Source organism: Sceloporus occidentalis, unplaced genomic scaffold (genome assembly GCF_023333645.1).
Source record: "Sceloporus occidentalis isolate IW3139 unplaced genomic scaffold, rSceOcc1.0.p SCAF_28, whole genome shotgun sequence".
NCBI lineage: Eukaryota > Metazoa > Chordata > Lepidosauria > Squamata > Phrynosomatidae > Sceloporus > Sceloporus occidentalis.
Genome location: NW_028317008.1, coordinates 6,598,202 through 6,616,917, shown reverse-complemented (window position 1 = coordinate 6,616,917; position 18,716 = coordinate 6,598,202). Strand labels below are relative to the sequence as shown.

General features: G+C 36.6%; 1 protein-coding gene across 1 annotated transcript in view; it reads right to left on the bottom strand.

Moving 5' to 3' along the window:
• LOC149299755 (cilia- and flagella-associated protein 54-like) overlaps window positions 1-18,716 on the bottom strand; it is a 128,537-nt gene that overhangs the window by 60,662 nt on the left and 49,159 nt on the right. Inside the window, exons 26-32 of the mRNA XM_089486038.1 lie at window positions 18,295-18,417; window positions 16,295-16,459; window positions 15,510-15,585; window positions 11,960-12,049; window positions 10,510-10,636; window positions 3,097-3,205; window positions 1,262-1,365 (exon numbers count right to left, since the gene is read on the bottom strand). Coding sequence (XP_089342164.1) covers window positions 1,262-1,365; window positions 3,097-3,205; window positions 10,510-10,636; window positions 11,960-12,049; window positions 15,510-15,585; window positions 16,295-16,459; window positions 18,295-18,417 — 794 coding nt within the window. The remainder of the gene's footprint in view (window positions 1-1,261; window positions 1,366-3,096; window positions 3,206-10,509; window positions 10,637-11,959; window positions 12,050-15,509; window positions 15,586-16,294; window positions 16,460-18,294; window positions 18,418-18,716) is intronic.

Sequence of the window (18,716 nt, the reverse complement as noted above, 5' to 3'; positions counted from 1 at the left end):
TTTCTTGAGAAAATCTTCTTCTTAATAAACAGTCATATACACTGATATAAATATATACATGCATTAATAATCCAATGTCTCTTTGTTGCTCCAGTGAGCAAAATTTCTTGTCGGTGTCAGTTTGCTTTTTAACCCTAAACTATGTGTGCTCTCTGAAGCAATAGTAAAATGCTATTAAAAATGATATCTAATTACAAAAGCCTTCTATCACAAGTTAATTACATACGACTAGATGTATTTGATAGGGAATATGTATGTTGCAAGAAGTAAGTCACTGCATTAAAAAAGACATTAGTTTTAGTATGCATGTAGCTACTGCAGAACAATTATAGAATCTGGCCCAAAGTTTCTAATATAGCTAATATACGAAAACTGTGATAATCAGATGTGTAACAGAACTCAGTAATTCACATCATATTTATGTCTCATCTATTGTAATTTTGGATTTTTTGGTAAAATACACCTATATTCTATTTTTTAAAATGTTAGATCTTCCTAAATCCATTACTGGGGACAAGAAGATTGCTGTGATCCACGCAGGTTTGCTGTCATGGCAGGCCTTCCGCTAGTACCATAAGGTCCGCGGTCGCAACCCGCAGCTGGGGACATACATCATCTGGTGTCCCACGCTGCTCAATGGATCGTCCTCCAGCTGCTTCCACCGACGGGACCCACTCCACTCCTGCTGCCATCTTCTCACTACAGTGGCACCCCTTTTAGAATTTTGGCACCAAATCCAAATTTGGCACCTTCTCTCCTCCTCAGTCCTGTATAAGCCTCAGAAACCCTTGCCCTCTGATTGTCAAACCTATGCTTGTCGTAGTGTATCCTATACTAGTGTTCTATCATTGATGCTCGGTTTTACCTGGCTTGACCCCAACTATTCTGTTCTCTGGCTTCCTGATCTCTACTCTGTTATATGACTACCCAGAACTCCAGCTACGTGACCACGGCTCTGATATCGATTACCCTGAACTTCTTGACTTCGGCTTGTCTCAGCTCAACCAAGAAGGAACCTGGTGGAGGGCAAAGAGCAGACAGGCTTTCTCTTGTGGGGACATGGTGTTACCCTACACCAGAGTCACCTTAGATACACTGAGCGTGACAGCACAGAGATTCACTGCCTAATCTCATTTTAAACATGGTAAGATTATAATTGTTTAGAGCTCGTTTGGATATGCGCGCCATTAAAAAAAACAACATATAAAGTTCTTAAAGAAGAATAGAATTATTTATTAGACATTTTTCATTTTTAGTAAACCTTTGTTGTCCTTTCTGTTTCTTCTGATGTCCTTTCAAGCCTGCTTTGTGTTTTTCAGTTCCATCTCGTTTTTTTGCTTGCTCCCCTGTCACTTCCTCTGGATTCTTAAAAAAATAACATCACAAAACAGAGATATTTTAATTAAAAATACGCTATATGTAGCCCCCGGGCACATATGTCTTTTTGTAGCAAAGTGCAAAATTAGTAGTGAAAAGGTATAGCCATCAGTTGCTGAAAAATAAATGGTAGCAGGATAAGTAACAAAGACATGGTCAGAAACATGGACAAAATCATGCAGAAGTTATGTGACAAAGCTTTATAAAAAACTGAAGCATTCAAATAACGGCTCAGTTATATTAATCAACATAATTTATTTTTTATTTGCATGTTGGTTACATATTTCTGGGTACTAAAAGTATTTTTTTTATTTGGGCAGATTGTACCAAATTATATGAGGTTGCACACTGAGCTAAGGATCTTGTGATTGTTGCTGAATAATGTAATTGCATTGGGAGACACAACACATATAAAGCAGATGTGATTAAAAAAATGATAAAGGTAAAGTGATGTGAGCCGTAAAAACATACATTCTAAATATGAGCTAAATGAGATCAGAATGGTTAGTAAAAAATTGGGGTTCTGGCTAACCCCTAACTCAATAACCATACACAATAGTAAGAAACAGTAACCAAATAGTAACAGTCACTAAAAGGGGTTTTATAAAGGAGTGAGTAGCATTAGCTTGCACCCATACAAAACATTATTTAGACTTTTAGAAAATGAATATTCTTTGGAGAACGATTCATGAGAAATATAGCTAAACTCAATTAGTTAACTCTAGAAAAAGGGAAACCTATATATCACCTCACTACAATGTAAAACATATTCAAGGCCCATGTAGGACCCTCTCTGGGAAAAATAATACCCAACAGAAGGGTCAATAACAGGACCAAAAAGTTTGGAGTCACTTAGAAATGTCCTTTTTGAAAGAAAAGCAAATGCCGTCCATTAAAATAACATTAAATGGATCAGAATGACAGTGTAGACACTGTTAATGTTGTTAATGACAATTGTAGCTGGAAACGGTTGATATTTAATGGAATATCTTCATAGGCGTACAGAGGCCTTTTATCAGTAACCATCACTCCTGTGTTCCAATGGCATGCTGTGTTAGCTAATCCAAGTTTAAGTTTAAAGGCTAATTGAAAAACCCTTTTGCAATTATTATGACTACACCTCTCTTGAAGTATGTTACCTCTGTTTGTACAAAAGAAGATTGTAGGTTCACCTTCACCTAGATCAGTGCAATTTTGGATGTCTTGGAGAGGTTCTAAGTGAACAGAATTATTTTGTTTTCCTTACCAACCTAATTAACAATATGTAACCTTAATAGCTATACAGTCACACTATAGGATATTGTGCCCCTAGTAGGTAGTCCATAGCTATTCAACATTTAACTGTGTGTTAACTTTAAATTGGAATGCTTGGTTAGGGTTGGGAAAGTATTTCTTTATTATCCTAATTCTTGGTCCTAACCCTAAACAGACTACTCACTTCCTCAAATAATGTATTTAAAATCCAGAATACCTGGCCAATCTATGTTACATTAACATATTCAAATATCAAGTGTCGATGTATAAAATAATATTATAGGTAACCAAACAAGAGCACTCGTCTACAACTTTTCACAAAATGCACTTTTCTCTGTTTTGCTCTTACTATTTGGTCAAAGCTGTTCTAGTAATCTTTGAAGGAAAAGCAGGAGGGGGGAAGGAAGCTGACAGGTACACATTAATTCATTTTGGAACTGTGGATACTTTTTCTGATTTGCTTACCTTATGATATTCAACTAGTGCTGCTGTATATCTCTTGGAAAAATCACTTGATGCAGTGACATCATCGGTCTCTTCACTTATTTTCTTCCCAAGTGCATTTTCATTCCTCCTTAAAATATAAAAAGAAAGATTTTAAAAGGCTGAAATGGTGAATAACAGAAATGAAACTGTCAAGCTTCACTTAACTGAATTAATAACAAATATCCCATATTTAAAGCTCTGTTCGTATATCTTCCTTTTGTAAGGAAAGAGAAAAGGCTAGACAGGTAAATACAACTGTGGCAGAAAATTCTAAAGGCATTCTGGGAAGTAGCTGCTTATGGTTATATTGCTGTTTTCCAATATTTCTGCAGGGGGGGGGCATGCATATGAGAGGTTTTATCTTTGACAAACGTTAAAGAGGCACTCCAGCCATCATATGTACCCACTGTAAATGAATGGGGTGTCCAACCTGCAGCCCTCTAGCTGTTGCAAGACTACATCTCCCATACCAGCCCCTTAGCTGAAAGAGCATTATGGGAGATGTAGTCCTGCAGCAGCTGGAGGGCCGCAGGTTGGACACCCCTGCTCTAAAGGATCCTCCCGTATGCATTTGCCTCTTTCTCTATCCTCCAGCTATTTGCTGTGCAGGAGATCATAGAGTGTTCCGCAAATACCCCACATACTTATGATGAGCTAAAGGAAGAAAAGCAAGACTCAATTGCTAGCAAGTCCATATTAGTCATAATAAAGTAGTAAGAAAGTCCATATTAGTCACAATAAAGTATTTAGAAATATCATTATTTTTTAATATACAGTTAACTTGCAAATTAAATACATAATGACTCAGGGAAGACAATATACGCTGTTGGCATTTCATTGGGGAGTCAGACCAAAGTTAAAGATTTCACATTTCCACTCTTATCACGCGAGATGAAATTTGTAGTCAAAATATTCAGTCTTACTCTCTCCATATAATCATGTTAGTAAACAATATATCTTAATTTGCAATAATTGCACACATAGTAAAACATATAGTGCAATTATCCCGATATCACTATTGAACTAACTACTTAATCACTGTTGGGCCTGTAATGGGACACAATGCTCTTTTCACTTTGTTTCATTAATTTGTTAATATCCCATCTGTGTGCTACAACACAGATGGAGCTTGTTACAGCTTTTTGATAAACACTAAACGTCCTCTAAACGTTCAGATAAAACTTGTATAGAACAGAAAAATAGCTTCAACACCATGAAATTAAAGAGCTTGATTCAATGACCCATCCAAAATCTACTCTTTTGCTGAAATATTGCACATTAAATCATACTTTCAAGTGACTAATTCATCTCTCAGGCCACATATGCAAAAAAGACGCATTCAGGAAGCATATCTTATAATCATGTGCTGATTTCACGTCCAAACTACAGTACGCCTAATTGATGCTGGCACAGGGCATTGCTACAGCTGAAGCTCATTACAGCCAATGTGGTACAGCCAGTAGCGTGAGTATTTTAATGTTTGTTGATGCCTCTTTACATCATGTTAAATAAATACACTTGTTTACATACAGCTGGTATGTATGGTATCGGCTAATGTAATTAAGATCTAGAAAAAAATACCAGAACTGGAATGAAATATATGTTGGGAATAGAAGCTGTCCTTATGGAAGTGGCTAAGAATGTGGTATGATAATAAATAATTCTATGTAACCTCTACTTCAGTGAAGTGGAATAACGGCTTCCTTTTTTGCTACAATTTGTATTAAAAGGGATAAATTGTCATCGCTCTACTGTTGTTGGTCTCTCTTAGGCTAGGTTTCCACTTGGGTTTTTTGTCCTGCGTTTTTTTCTTGATAAAAAACTCCAGGAAAAACGCCAAGAAAACTGCCACTGCATTCTCCTGCATTTTGGTGTTTTTTCGGGAGTTTTTCCAGCCTTTACAAGTTGGAATTTTCACCCAGCTAAAAGGGATTAGGATAAATGGCAAGTATCTGCCCCCTCCTGATGTCATTTCCTTGGCAGAGTTCTACTTAAACACCCCGGCGGACCCTTTTGTCTCTTTTCTGTGGTTTGTAAGGCGTGCTTTATTCCGAATATCTGCTCCTCTAGGAAGATTGGCCCCAAATGATGGTGCAAATTGTTTGCTGTTGCTTTCCCTTACGAAAAATTACTGCAGTTTTTCTTAAGTAATACTGCAGTTTTTTGGACATGAAAAAAATTTAATAATACTTTATAATAATACAGCAGTAAAAGTGCAGTATTGCAGTTTTTTCATGTCCAAAAAACTGCAGTATGGCTAGGTTTCCACTTGGGTTTTTTTAGCTAAAAACGCCCATAAAAACGCCAATAGCGCCACCTGGCGGTTTTTTTGTGAAAAAACGCAGCAGCCAGATGTTAGCTGTTCTTCAATAGGAAATCGCAGAATGCCATATCCACTTGGCGTTTTTTTGTTTGGCGTTTTTTCAGTCCTCTTTGGCGTTTTTCTGCTTTTTGGGCTCTGTGGCAGTTTTTCAAAATCGCAGCATGTTGACACTCTGGCGTTTTTTGCAAGGAAATCTTGGCGTTTTTCTCCAATAGAGGTCTATGGGAGAGAAAAAACGCCATGAAAAAGCCATGTGGGTTTATTGCCTTGGCGTTTTTTATGGCGTTTTTTCCACAGTTACAATGCAGAGGATGGACCCAGTATCTGTGTGTCCTACGAGAAATAGGCTGGAAACAAACAGTTTCACACAAAACAAAGTTCATATTGAATTCTACACCATTTGGAACAAACATGCCATTACAAACAAACATACGCGACGCATCAACTGGATCCTGCGTGCCAAAAGCAACAGCAAACAATTTGCACCATCATTTGGGGCCAATCTTCCTAGAGGAGCAGACATTCGGAATAAAGCAGGCCTTACAAACCACAGAAAAGTGACAAAAGGGTCCGCCGGGGCGTTTAAGTACAACTCTACCAAGTAAATGACATCAGGGGGCAGATACTTGCCATTTATCCTAATCCCTTTTAGCTGGGTGAAACTTCTAACTTGTAAAGGCTGGAAAAACTGCCTAAGGTCAAAAAAAGCAATTTCCACAGAAAGGCTAAAACGCCAGAAAAAACTCCAGAAAAAAACGCCAAAACGCAGGAAAATGCAGTGGCAGTTTTCTTGGCGTTTTTCATCAAGAAAAAAAACGCAGGACAAAAACCCAAGTGGAAACCTAGCATATTACTTCAGAAAAACTGCAGTATTTTTTTTGTAAGGGTTTGGCACGCAGGATCCAGTTGGGTATGTTTGTTTGTAATGGCATCATGGGCGTAGGAACCGGGGGGTGACAGATCCCCCCCCAGTAACTCATGCGGGGGGGACCGATAATGAAGAAATCCCCCCCAGGGCCCCCCAATAGAAACGCCGCAAATGCGGCCCGCGAGACCTCGAGGTGCGGCCCACGTAAGATCGGCAGACAGGGCAACTGATCTTACGCGGTCCGCACCTCGAGCCCTGCTACAACAAGGGCCCTGCTAATTACCTGTGGGAGGGTCTGCTGTACTGCACAGAGGAAGCGGAACCCAGCAGAGTTCACGTGACATCACATCCTGCTTCCTCTGTGCAGTACCAAGAACACAGAGGGAGGCCACGCCCCCTTCTGAAGTCTGTGAGCGGCATCGAGGGAGCTGCAGTGCAGGTAAGGGGGTGGGGAGGGTGTTTGAATCAGTATGCGTGATTGAGGGAATGAATCTGTGAATGAATGAATGAGTGTGTGTGTGTGTGTGTGTGTGTGAGTGATAGCATGGATGTGTAAGTGCTGGAACCTAGGCATGATGGGACTGTGATTGCTGTTAGCAATCACACTCCTATCATGCCAAGTCAGCCAGTACATGCTGAAACCTAGATAGCTGCCCCCCTTGTGTATTGATGCTGCCAGCAGTATGGGGTCTGCACATCACTTACAGCCACCCAGTACCCAGCACTGCGCTAGGTAATGTCTGAGATCAGTAAAGTGGAAGAACCTTCTTCATCTTCCTGATACTAGCTATGCAACCCAGCACTCTGTTTGCTTTTTGTGGCCTTTTGTTGCCTTGCCTGATTATGGAACACCTTGTTTATGAAGACAAAAAGTATATGATATCATTATTTAAATACATATGCTATCTGATGGGCTGTTCATTAATCGGACTGTTCAAAGAACAAGAGTTCATCCATTTAGACCTTAAGAAAAGAAGTTTCATCTATCATGCCAAGTCAGCCAGTACATGCTGAAACCTAGCTAGCTGCCCCCCTTGTGTATTGATGCTGCCAGCAATATGGGGTCTGCACAGCACTTACAGCCACTCTGTACCAGCATGTACTGGCTGCCTGGGTATGATAGGAGTGTGATTGCTGTTAGCAATCACACTCCTATCATGCCAAGTCATATTGCTAATTTTTTTTGTCCAATTGTGGTGTGTTGCCTACTTTTATTAAAAATGTGAGTTTTTATTATTATTTTTAAAGGTGGGGGGTAATTTTCGGTTTTGGCTAAGTGAACCGTGAATGTTTTGGTCCAGAATTTTCATTTTGGTGCATCCCTAGAATAAATAGGATAATTAAAAATGAAATAGTTCTGAGTCCTGAATTTGTAGTCGCAAAACTTTCTAGGCCCAGAAATCAGTGAGAGGAAAAGTAAAGGTTTTGTATCATTTACTTTATTTTAATCTGCATATTTTATTAAAGGCCATATTTTCTCACAGTGAAAAATGAGTGCGGCCCGCACACGATTACAATTCTGATGAAGTGGCCCACTGCAGAAAAAACTTGGACACCCCTGGGGTAGACAGTGAGAAGGGGGGGTAGGGAGAGGGTAGCTAGTGAGAAGGGGGGTAGGGAGAGTGTAGCTAGTGTGAAGGGGCGGTAGGGAGAAGGTAGCTAGTGAGAAGGGGGTGATAGGGAGAAGGTAGCTAGTGAGAAGGGGGTGATAGGGAGAGGGTAGCTAGTGAGAAGGGAGGGTAGGGAGAGGGTAGCTAGTGAGAAGGGGGTAGGGAGAGGGTAGATAGTGTGAGAAGGGAGGGTAGGGAGAGGGTAGATAGTGTGAGAAGGGAGGGTAGGGAGGGGGTCGATAGTAAGAAAGGGTGAGAGGGGTTAGATAGTGTGAGAAGGGGGAGAGGGGGTAGATAGTGTGAGAGATGGGGAGAAAGTGGGGATCTGATGGGGGAAAATGCTGCCCCCCCCAGATTTTTAGGGGTTCCTACGCCCATGAATGGCATGTTTGTTCCAAATGGTGTAAAATTCAATATGAACTTTGTTTTGTGTGAAACTGTTTGTTTCCAGCCTATTTCTCGTAGGACACACAGATACCGGGTCCATCCTCTGCATTGTAACTGTGGGGAAAAACGCCAAGGCAAAACCCACATGGCTTTTTCATGGCGTTTTTTCTCTCTCATAGACTTCTATTGGAGAAAAACGCCAAGATTTCCTTGCAAAAAAACGCCAGAGTGTCAACATGCTGCGATTTTGAAAAACTGCCACAGAGCCCAAAAAAGCAGAAAAACGCCAGAGGACTGAAAAAACGCCAAACAAACAAGCATTGTGCGATTTCCTATTGAAGAACAGCTAACATCTGGCCGCAGCGTTTTTTCACAAAAAAACGCCGTGTGGCTGAATTGGCGTTTTTATGGGCATTTTTAGCAACAACAAAAAAACAAGTGGAAACCTAGCCTTAGGGTGTTTATTCTGCAGTACATCACATTAGGGTAATATGGATTCTAGGCAGTTTTTTATAACCTAAAATGTATGTGTAAAATGTATTCATTAAAGCTGTGCTGACACTCTACATACCCCACTGGATTGCTAGCAGAAGTGGTTTTCTATTGATTTTAATTATGTACATCATAGCCATAACAATCTAGAATTTACAAATGTTATCTGAAGGTTGCTCATGGAGTTAAATTGCAAACCATGCATTTTCAACACTAATTATATTTAAGATGGTCCATTGAATTAAGTCTAATGCCTCCATGTTATTTGTACTAAAAGAGAAGTAAAAATATAGGCTGCCACTGATTACGGCAATGGTAGTAAACTGTCACAAATTATCATGATCTGCGTAATGCTTATTCTTCAAATTGCTGCATTTACCCCCCAACATAATCATTTATATATATGTCTTCTAAAATAAACTGTATCTGCCAAGCTGTGTGATGTGTGTATATGTATGCATGCGTGTGTGTTAGTATGTGTGTTTGTATGCACATAAGTGAGTGGAGAGTGTGAGTATATGCTTCTGTGTTATGGAATTTTTCTGGAACTTTGTTTCATTCAGAAAATTGGCACTCAGGGCCAAAAAACAACATGGCCATCACTGCCCTAGGTAATGTCTGAGATCAGTAAAGTGGAAGAACCTTCTTCATCTTCCTGCTACTAGCTATGCAACTCAGCACTCTGTTTGCTTTTTGTGGCCTTTTGTTGCCTTGCCTGATTATGGAACACCTTGTTTATGAAGACAAAAAGTATATGATATCATTATTTAAATACATATGCTATCTGATGGGCTGTTCATTAATCGGACTGTTCAAAGAACAAGAGTTCATCCATTTAGACCTTAAGAAAAGAAGTTTCATCTAAAGCAGCGATCCACTTCATACAGAGGTTAATGATTAATTATAGAATGTTGATCCATTGAGAACTCAGATCTATTTTATAATAGGAAAGGAGTTGACATTTGATACAATGTGAAAAATGATGTGTAGTTACTTGGAATGACAATGTTTTGGTGCCTGAACTCTATAACTAGCTTTAAATAGCTAGCTGAACATTTAAATTACTTTCAAAATGTACAAAGGAGAAGCTAAGCAATGAACATAGTGAATTGAATCTGCCTCACTGTTACAGACTATGAATCCAGCAATCACACCCAATAGCGCATAACATTCATGTTATGTGACCACATTCTGCTAGCGGGCTGGCAATGTACTACTAAGGTGTTCCATTGGTGGGTATTCTGGGCAGTACTACTGAATACAGTGTTTTAAACAGGACTGGTCATTGTCATTTAATCAGTAAATTATATTTTACTACATGGCAATGTAAAGATGTTTTCATGTCCATTCCAAATTTTATTAACCTTCAATACCTGGTTGGATTCCAGGGCAGGAATCAGATGACTGCCACGTGACATTTGGGATAAAAAAATATATATTCACAAAATCAAGTTTTCCCTCATTGTAACTAGTAATAGTACTACAGAATTGACTGGTGTGATACGATAACATTAATATGTTAAGCGTGACACACTTAAATGTCCTACTAATTACTTGAAACAGCATTATATAGCAATAATGTAACACAGAACATTAGGCACACATAACAGATAATTTTGCTATACATAAGGATATGTATATATTAGTTATAGATTCAAAGAAGGTGAAGACAAGTCCTCGTGTTTGTCATCTGTTTGTGAACTAGAATATACCTTTTTAAAATATCAAACACAGTGTTGCTCCATTTCAGAATCCGCTGAAACCTTTCTTCATATAGTTCTCGTTGCAAAAGCTGGACAAAGAACTCCAAAAATCTAGCTTTCTTCTTGATCTTCATGACTGGAGTAAAATGATACAATTATAATTTTTTTCCACTATATGTGAATCATAATAAAGAATAGTTGGAACAAAATGTAGTTAGATTATACATAAACTCCATAATGGAACAAAAAAACCCAACCCAAACTAAATAGGTTATGATGTTTCTGTGCATAGAGCAGATAAAGTATAAAGATATATTTTAAAATCCATACAGGAAAATTTAGCTGCCTTTCCAAAACGTATCATAAGAAAATTGCCAATTTCATCACTAATGTACCTACAACATTACCAATCAGGTCACTGATAAATAGCCAGTGTTGCGCTTAAGTGACACGGGCATCAATCTAAAAGTGTTGGAGCAAGCCCACCCCAATTCAAATCGTACACCTACACATCTACTAGGGAAGAGTGACATCTTTTGGCCAAACAGACTCACTGATGTATACGCTATTTGTTTTCAGAGCCTAATCGTTTTAGAAGTATAAATTGCATGCAGGAAAATTATTTGCAGGATTAAATTATAGTTTAAACTGGATAAAAAAGATTATAAGCAAATGATGCTGGTTTACAGTTGATATTAATTAAGGAGTTGTGTGCTTACATAAATACATACATGTAGACGCAACAACAAATATTGAGATAACAGAAATGAATTCAGATTGTACCCTCGATCACTGTGCATCTTATTTACTAAACACTACAACTCACAGTATGAATATTAATAAGTCCGTAATCAGACAAGCTACTAAACTGTTATACTTATTAAGAGGCTGATGCCATAAATTGCTATAAATTGAAAAAAATCAAAAGTTCTATATTAACATATCAGTGCAAAAATGTTGTGATGTGATCTATACAAAGAAAGGGGATTGTTTTATACTTTATCCTAATTTTGTACAGTCAATATAATCCAGTGAGAAATAATACATCGCAAATAATAGGTGTCTATCAAAAAATATCCTTTAATGACATCAATCGAATACCTTATAGAGATCAATAGTTGACATTTTAAACAGGGTTCAAAAAACAAAAAACCTATAAACTCTAGGACCTTGGCTGTGGTGTTCAACCTTTTGGGGTATCTTATAGGCATTGTACTTAATGCCTCCCGTTCGTGGCTTATTCCTATTTATAATATTTATAGCAAATCAAAAAAGCCATGGATAATATATAAGACCTATTAATCTGTATGAAACATACAATTGTAGAAACTGTAAGATTCTCTATGGGAATGATCTCTGTTAAATTTTAATTAATCTAGATTTTTAGTTGTTTAAATAATTAAGAAACAAATATTTGAATATCTTTTTTACTATCAGTGATTTAAATGAGTCTTCTTACCTTCTCTGTAAGCTGTATTTGGTGGCCAGCATGTCACCATTAGGTAAAGTAGGATAGGATCCTCTTGAGTGGTAAGTTCTTTTCCATCTGCTGTGGAATTAAAATATATATATATATAGATATATATGAGAGTGAGAGAATGAGAGAGGGTGAGAGAATGAGAGAGAGAGAGAGAGAGAGAGAGATAGAGATTTAGTAATCCAAAAAGTGTTATGCTAAAGGTGCCAGAGAAGAGACTTCTGAGATTCCAAAAGTTTATGTGACTTTACATATTTTTTGTGTTGCCCAAACCAAGTATTGACTTAGACTAAAAACTCTTCAAAACAGTCATTTCATGTACTTTCACAGTAATTTTTCCAAAACAAAGCTATAGGACAAATCACGTTATCTGCCATCTATGTATTACGCCTTTATTTTTTTACTATCCTATTGATGTTTGTGAATGCCACAACATTAAATTTCACAATAACTGATATTGTGGCTACAGTTTGTACTTGCATCAAACTTTACTCTCATCGGCGCCTGGTTCAGTTGCCTAAGTAAGTGTCTCTGGGATTTCTGCACATGAACTGCATCAGACTAACAGATTTCACAACTGAATTTTTCTACAGGCGGAACTATTCTACAAATAAACACATTTCACATATAAAGGGGCCATAATACAACTCATGCTCAAGTCTCACTTTCTATAATAGCATATATAGTATGCTTTATTACATATAATACTGATCCTACTGAGAGCTATATTCATATTTAAAATAATAACACTGAAAGTATGCAGTGTGACACCATCATTTTGCTAAATAAAAAGAAAAGTTTAATTCATTATTATCAATTACATTGTGTTGCTTTCTTAGATCAAAGGAAAAGGCAAGTAAGCTCAGCACATTTACACTAAGCATTATAGAGATAGAATTGGTTAGAAGAAAATACTACAGCCACAGATGGACCACCAATGATCACAAGTAAATGCAATGATACAACTAAATATGTGTTTGGAAAAGTCATAAACCATAAAGCTGCTTTTTTAATACTTAAAATGAAAAGGTTTGCAACAGGTTATTCATACATTTGCTAATGAAATAGCTAGAATTATTATTATCTGCCCATTCATAATTGTTTAATGGCACACATGAGTCAAGTAAAAGTATTCGACTCTCCTTGGTGTCTCCTTGGGTTTGGTGGATACCCCCAGTGCAAACTAGAACGCACTCTATTTTCTGGAACTTTAAGCCCCCTGTGGCCATGTTTAAATGCCCCTGACAAACTTCTACATGCTAAATTCCCAAAGGGAAATGTAATTACAATCTGAAAAAGAGAGATCTCTAAGGCTATAAAAGTTCATATTTTTTCAATTCTGGACAAATAAAAGGTATCAACTTCAACTAACAAATCCATTACAATGCAATACTACATTTGGATTAAACTCATTGTGTTTCCGTTGTTCCTAAAACTCGCTTTACAATTTCTTAGCAGAGCCTTTTATAAAAGTAAGTATATTGTTCTTCCAAATACCCTTTACATCCCAATACTGCCTAATCCTAGTTTATGTGTGTTGATTTTGGTTTGTAATCATGTTAAGGCTATTTTCAGTCTCATGCCATTAATTTCTAAATCTATCCCAATTTTTTTTCTTTATAATCTAATGACTAGACTGTAAACTGACTTAATTAATTTATCATATGCTTCAGCAACCAACTTGCATAATTAGCTGATTAAGATGCATATCTCATTGATTTAGTTATACACTTGTTAATTTAATTGCCACAAGTTTCGCTAATTACATTTAGAAGAGTTCCCTATAGTTGGATATTGTCCTTTGTTTAAAGCTATGTAAGGACTGATATCCAGGTATTGCTTAGCAGGGCTTATTTCTGCCTTAAATACCTAGATTGAATGAAAATTGCTCTAAAATCCACAAAAAAATCTAAATGCTCTTTTAATTGGCAATCAAGTGATTACAAAGAGTAACAGCATGTGATATACTGTATTTGTATATATATGCAGTAAAAATAAATTTTCATTGTTCAATTTAAGGCAGAATACGTAAAAATCCTTAGGGACTGTAAACCTCCAATCCCAAGAGATGGCAAGGTAATCGGTAATTAATTAAGCTGTAGGTAATTTCAAACAGTCTAAAGATATGTTCTGTTTATTGGTAAGATATAGTAATTAGATAGCCTCCTTGTGTTTTTTACCTGTTCTATATCATTTTAAAGAACTTAAATACATGGTCAAAATCAAGTAAATGGATTTTTATTAGCATTACATATTCCTTAAATCAGAGTCAGTCTGTGTTTACCAATATGTTTAGTAAAGGAATCTCTTCTATAGTCCTGTAAGATTGTCAACATAACTCAACAAGACCCATTAGCTGAGGCCATCATAAGTCCAAAGGTCCATTATGGAGGACAACTCGTGACAAGTGAAACAGCCAATCATTTTGTTTTATATAGGTTTTTCATTCCAATATACCGTATAATTTTTACTTTACTTATTTAAAAAAAAATGTAAATAACATTTAAATTAAATGGGGATCAAGCGATCTCCCTTGCACTAAAATTTCAAATTTGTACTGCCACACAAATGGCCCTTGTCAAATTCTGGCATGGACTTCCTTTTAACCAATTAGACATTAAGTAAAATATGATATATCCTAGATATGGAATCCTCATCGGGCAAATTTCATGACTGGGTAGAAGAATTAAATAAGATATAGGACTCTTTCATACTGCTACTCCAGACCGTCTCCACCAACAATAGCAGACCCCTCGATAATCTCTTATTCCATTATTTGAATGTATCCTCACATTGTTTTGCATGTAGGCAATAATACGTTTGTTCGAATAACAAATGCACAACCAATTTACAGAGTCTACTTTTTAGCGAAGTCCATTACTTTGTCACCTTGTTTTTTTTTTTCTTGTGTGTTGTTGAGGTGAAGCTACCTCAGGGGTCATACTACATCTAATATGGTATCTTACGATAGATTCATTATAAACATTGCACATTATCCTACATGTGATTATTTTACCAGAAAATCATGTGAGACATACTGAAGTTATAAATAAATAGCAAGCAAAATAACTTAAATATCCTCATTACACACAAGAAAAATAGATGGACTTATCTGGTTAAAAATGCAACCAGATATGTATTTGCTATTTTTCAATACCTTATAATCTTATCTATAATACCATAAGCATAGGTAAGACCTTTTGTTTTAAAGCAGTTTGTGGTACCCACTAAATGACAGCACTTTATGGATGTAAATGTACCTCTTAAGTCCCCTGTAAATGTATGATATTTAGTCACTAATTTTGAGTAGTAAGACCTCTGAATGCATTTTGCTTTCAGGTGGCTTGTTCACTTAGTCCTCTCTTACAATAAAATATAGCTGCTTGTAATCTCCTGCTGTACAACTCAAGAGCAAGGCTTTTGCTTGGCAAGAAGATACTATAATAATATACAGCAACATTGAGGCAGACAGTTTTTATCGTATATTACAGGGACTTTGCTATAAACCACAGAGTAATAGAAATGTACTTACGTGGTTTAGTCAATTTCAGCAGGTTTTGCTTCAGCGCAGCTAACTGCTCATTCACTTTTTCACCAATAAGAATTTTCTTTTTTTGGCTTTTTTTTGGACCCTTTAAAAAAGATTTTTGATAACTGACATCTAAATATATATATATATATATATATATATATATATATATATACACACACACACACAACGGTATATATATATATGTTCTACATGGTATAACACTTTAAAAGGTATCCTAATTGATTAATGCAGGAAGCTCCCTATCTTACATGAAACTAGTATTATTAATATTACTGCAAATATCAGCAACATTGAATTGGAATTCTCACTGGTAAAAAATAACACTTCTAGCAGACTCACGCCTGTGTCTATCTACCTTATAAAAGCTGTTGTCAGATGATGTCTTTGAGCAGTTTTCAGAGAAGGTAATCCTAACACCATCTGCTAATTTTGTCATAAATACAATAAAACTGCTCCTAATGAGCCTTCAAAGTCTAAGAGCACCAGAATCAACCAGTCTACCATTACCCATCACACAACAATTTTCAGTGCTCATTTTAAATGCCACTGCTAAATGGTTCCTGTGTTCTACCAAAAACATGAACAAAGAAGAATCTGGAATAAATAATCCAGTGTTTTAATGGCAAATTGCAAAATCAAAGAAATTAGCTTTTTGATAATTTGATGAAAAGCAGGAATGTAGGACTATGCGTGATGACGTCACATGTATTTGAATATCTGATTTCAAATACCAGCCGTGTTTAATATCATCGGGAAGTCACTACCTTGTCTTTATCTGTTGCTTCTTTCACATTTTCAGTCTCATCATTTCCAGCTCCGGACACAGGAACGTGGAGAGAACTGGAGGCATTTTCTGTAACATCTAGTAACCGTTTCGCAATTTCAATCACTGCAATTGCCATTTCATATTCTTCCCATTGATGAAGTACCTGTAGAAATGATTCCATTCCCATAATTTAAGAAAAATAATTAAAAAAAACAACAACTAAATATACACGTTAAAATGAAAATGTGGCTTTATTAAAGGGGAAAAGATTATTATAGTAACACTTTAAGGAACATAAAATCAAGGGTTTTAAAGACATGGGGGGGTCTGTGCGGTTGATTGAACCAGTTGCCCTAAGAATATGGAATATGTACCAACAGTACCTTAAAAAAACTGGTATAAACAATATATTTGTTTTAGAAAATACCAAACCAAAAAACTGCTTTCCTCTGGCATTATTCCAAAGTTATTATTTTTATACATGTGAGCTGTGCCCACCTGCAAATGTATTTTCTATCCTTTAAGTCTAAATTTCATACAGAATTCTTACAGTTGGGAAGGTGCTAACACCATTCCGGGCCTACAACGATGAGATACTTAAGCCCAACTGGTTAAAATGATATTTTAACAACCTCTTTTAGAAAACTCCAGGTATAGTTTACATTTGTCTTTTTACAAGGGTTACGAGGTCTATATTTTCAGTATCAGACGCTGAATCAGTAGTATATAAGAACACAATTAACTCAATGGTAAAAAGTAGTACTGAAAGAAGAACTTAAAAGAATAAGCTAAACATGATAGGAGTAATTGCAAAAAAAACCAAATTGATGCATACAGAGATGGTGACACACATAAAACATGCTTAATACTGGGTCTGTACAAAAGGTTAACAACCCAGATGTAAGGATTCCTCATTTGGCATCGCTGCTCAAGGAGGCACATGCTCTTGATGTGACCTTGATGTGTATATTTTACAAAGGCTAATGCGCTGCGCCTCCTGAATACACGCCAATCTGCTATCTTGTAAGAGTGCTGTTCAATGCATTTTATAACAACCTCATTACACTATACATCAATGAACAGACACAGCAAACAAGATATTGTTTGCTACGCTCATGTCTAGTAATATTTCTAAAGAGAAGCCAAATATCACTGCTATCAAGGCAATCTTTTGATCTCCTTTTCAACAGTACAATTATCAATCTACAATTAGAGTTTGCATTTGCTATGAAAAGGGAACACTATTAAACTGTTTGTAATAGCCCAGGCATAATTATAATATTCGGCACTATTTTAATTGAGGTTATTACTTTTGAAACTGATGGGAAAAGTAAGGACACCATGAAAGAACTGTAGCAGAGGCGGCTTGTGATAATCCCACATCAAACATTGTTGCACAATTTATGGATACAGAGTTAATGGGGCTTAGGTACCCCCAAACTTGTTCCTTAGTTAGTATCTACGTTTTAAACTGTTTTATTGGAACACGGGGTATGACCATCTACAAGCTTAGAGTCATCTTTTTTTGTTTGTTTAGGAGCCAAGAAAATCCACATCCATGGAATTCTATATAAAATACTAATAACAGATTGTGTTTGCATTTTATTTATCATTTTATGGATAATTTAAGCAGCAAGGTCTCTTCACTTTTTGAGTTTTATAAAGACCTGAGTGATGGAAACAAAATGTCAATTATTTCTGCTAACAATGAAGAATTAAATAGTAGACAAAAGGAAAATTAAATAAATGATAAATAAAATAAATAATAATATTATCTTACACATATTGTAATAGCCATACAATACAATAGCTGTAACTATACATTACCACACTATGCTCTCTAGAATATGTACACTTTATTGAAAGGCCTCCAGGCTCAGAAACAGTGATATCATTAATTACCAAAAATGCATAAATAATAGCTACTGGTGCAATCTTAAAATAGAAATGTAATAAGCATTCTTCTGATTGCAGTGTATGATGTATTTAAATAAGTACCTTAGCGACATAATACACGATGCAAGCTATCATGTGCAGAACGCCCTCGCTTACACCAGTCGTCTTTTTCTGCCAGGTGCTGCTTGGAATTTCTTGCAAAACTGCCAAACATTTAATTAGTATCTGAAAACATAAGAAAAATACAGGATTACAAATTGCTCTATTAACTATTTCAGTGTGAAGGGAGACCAAACCACCCATCCTTATGTAGTGTGGTTGCTGAGTTCACTATAAGTTAAAATGCAAACTTACAGTTCTGGGACATGTATACAACACTGTTTTTGGTGAAAACCATCAATTTAGCAATACCATACCGGAGAGCTATCTGGATTTTACCCAGAAGTTTAATCTCTGGACCTTGGGAATGGTGTTTGGCCATGACTATTCCCTGCCCAGGTCCTGCCCCATTCCAGTCCTCTCAA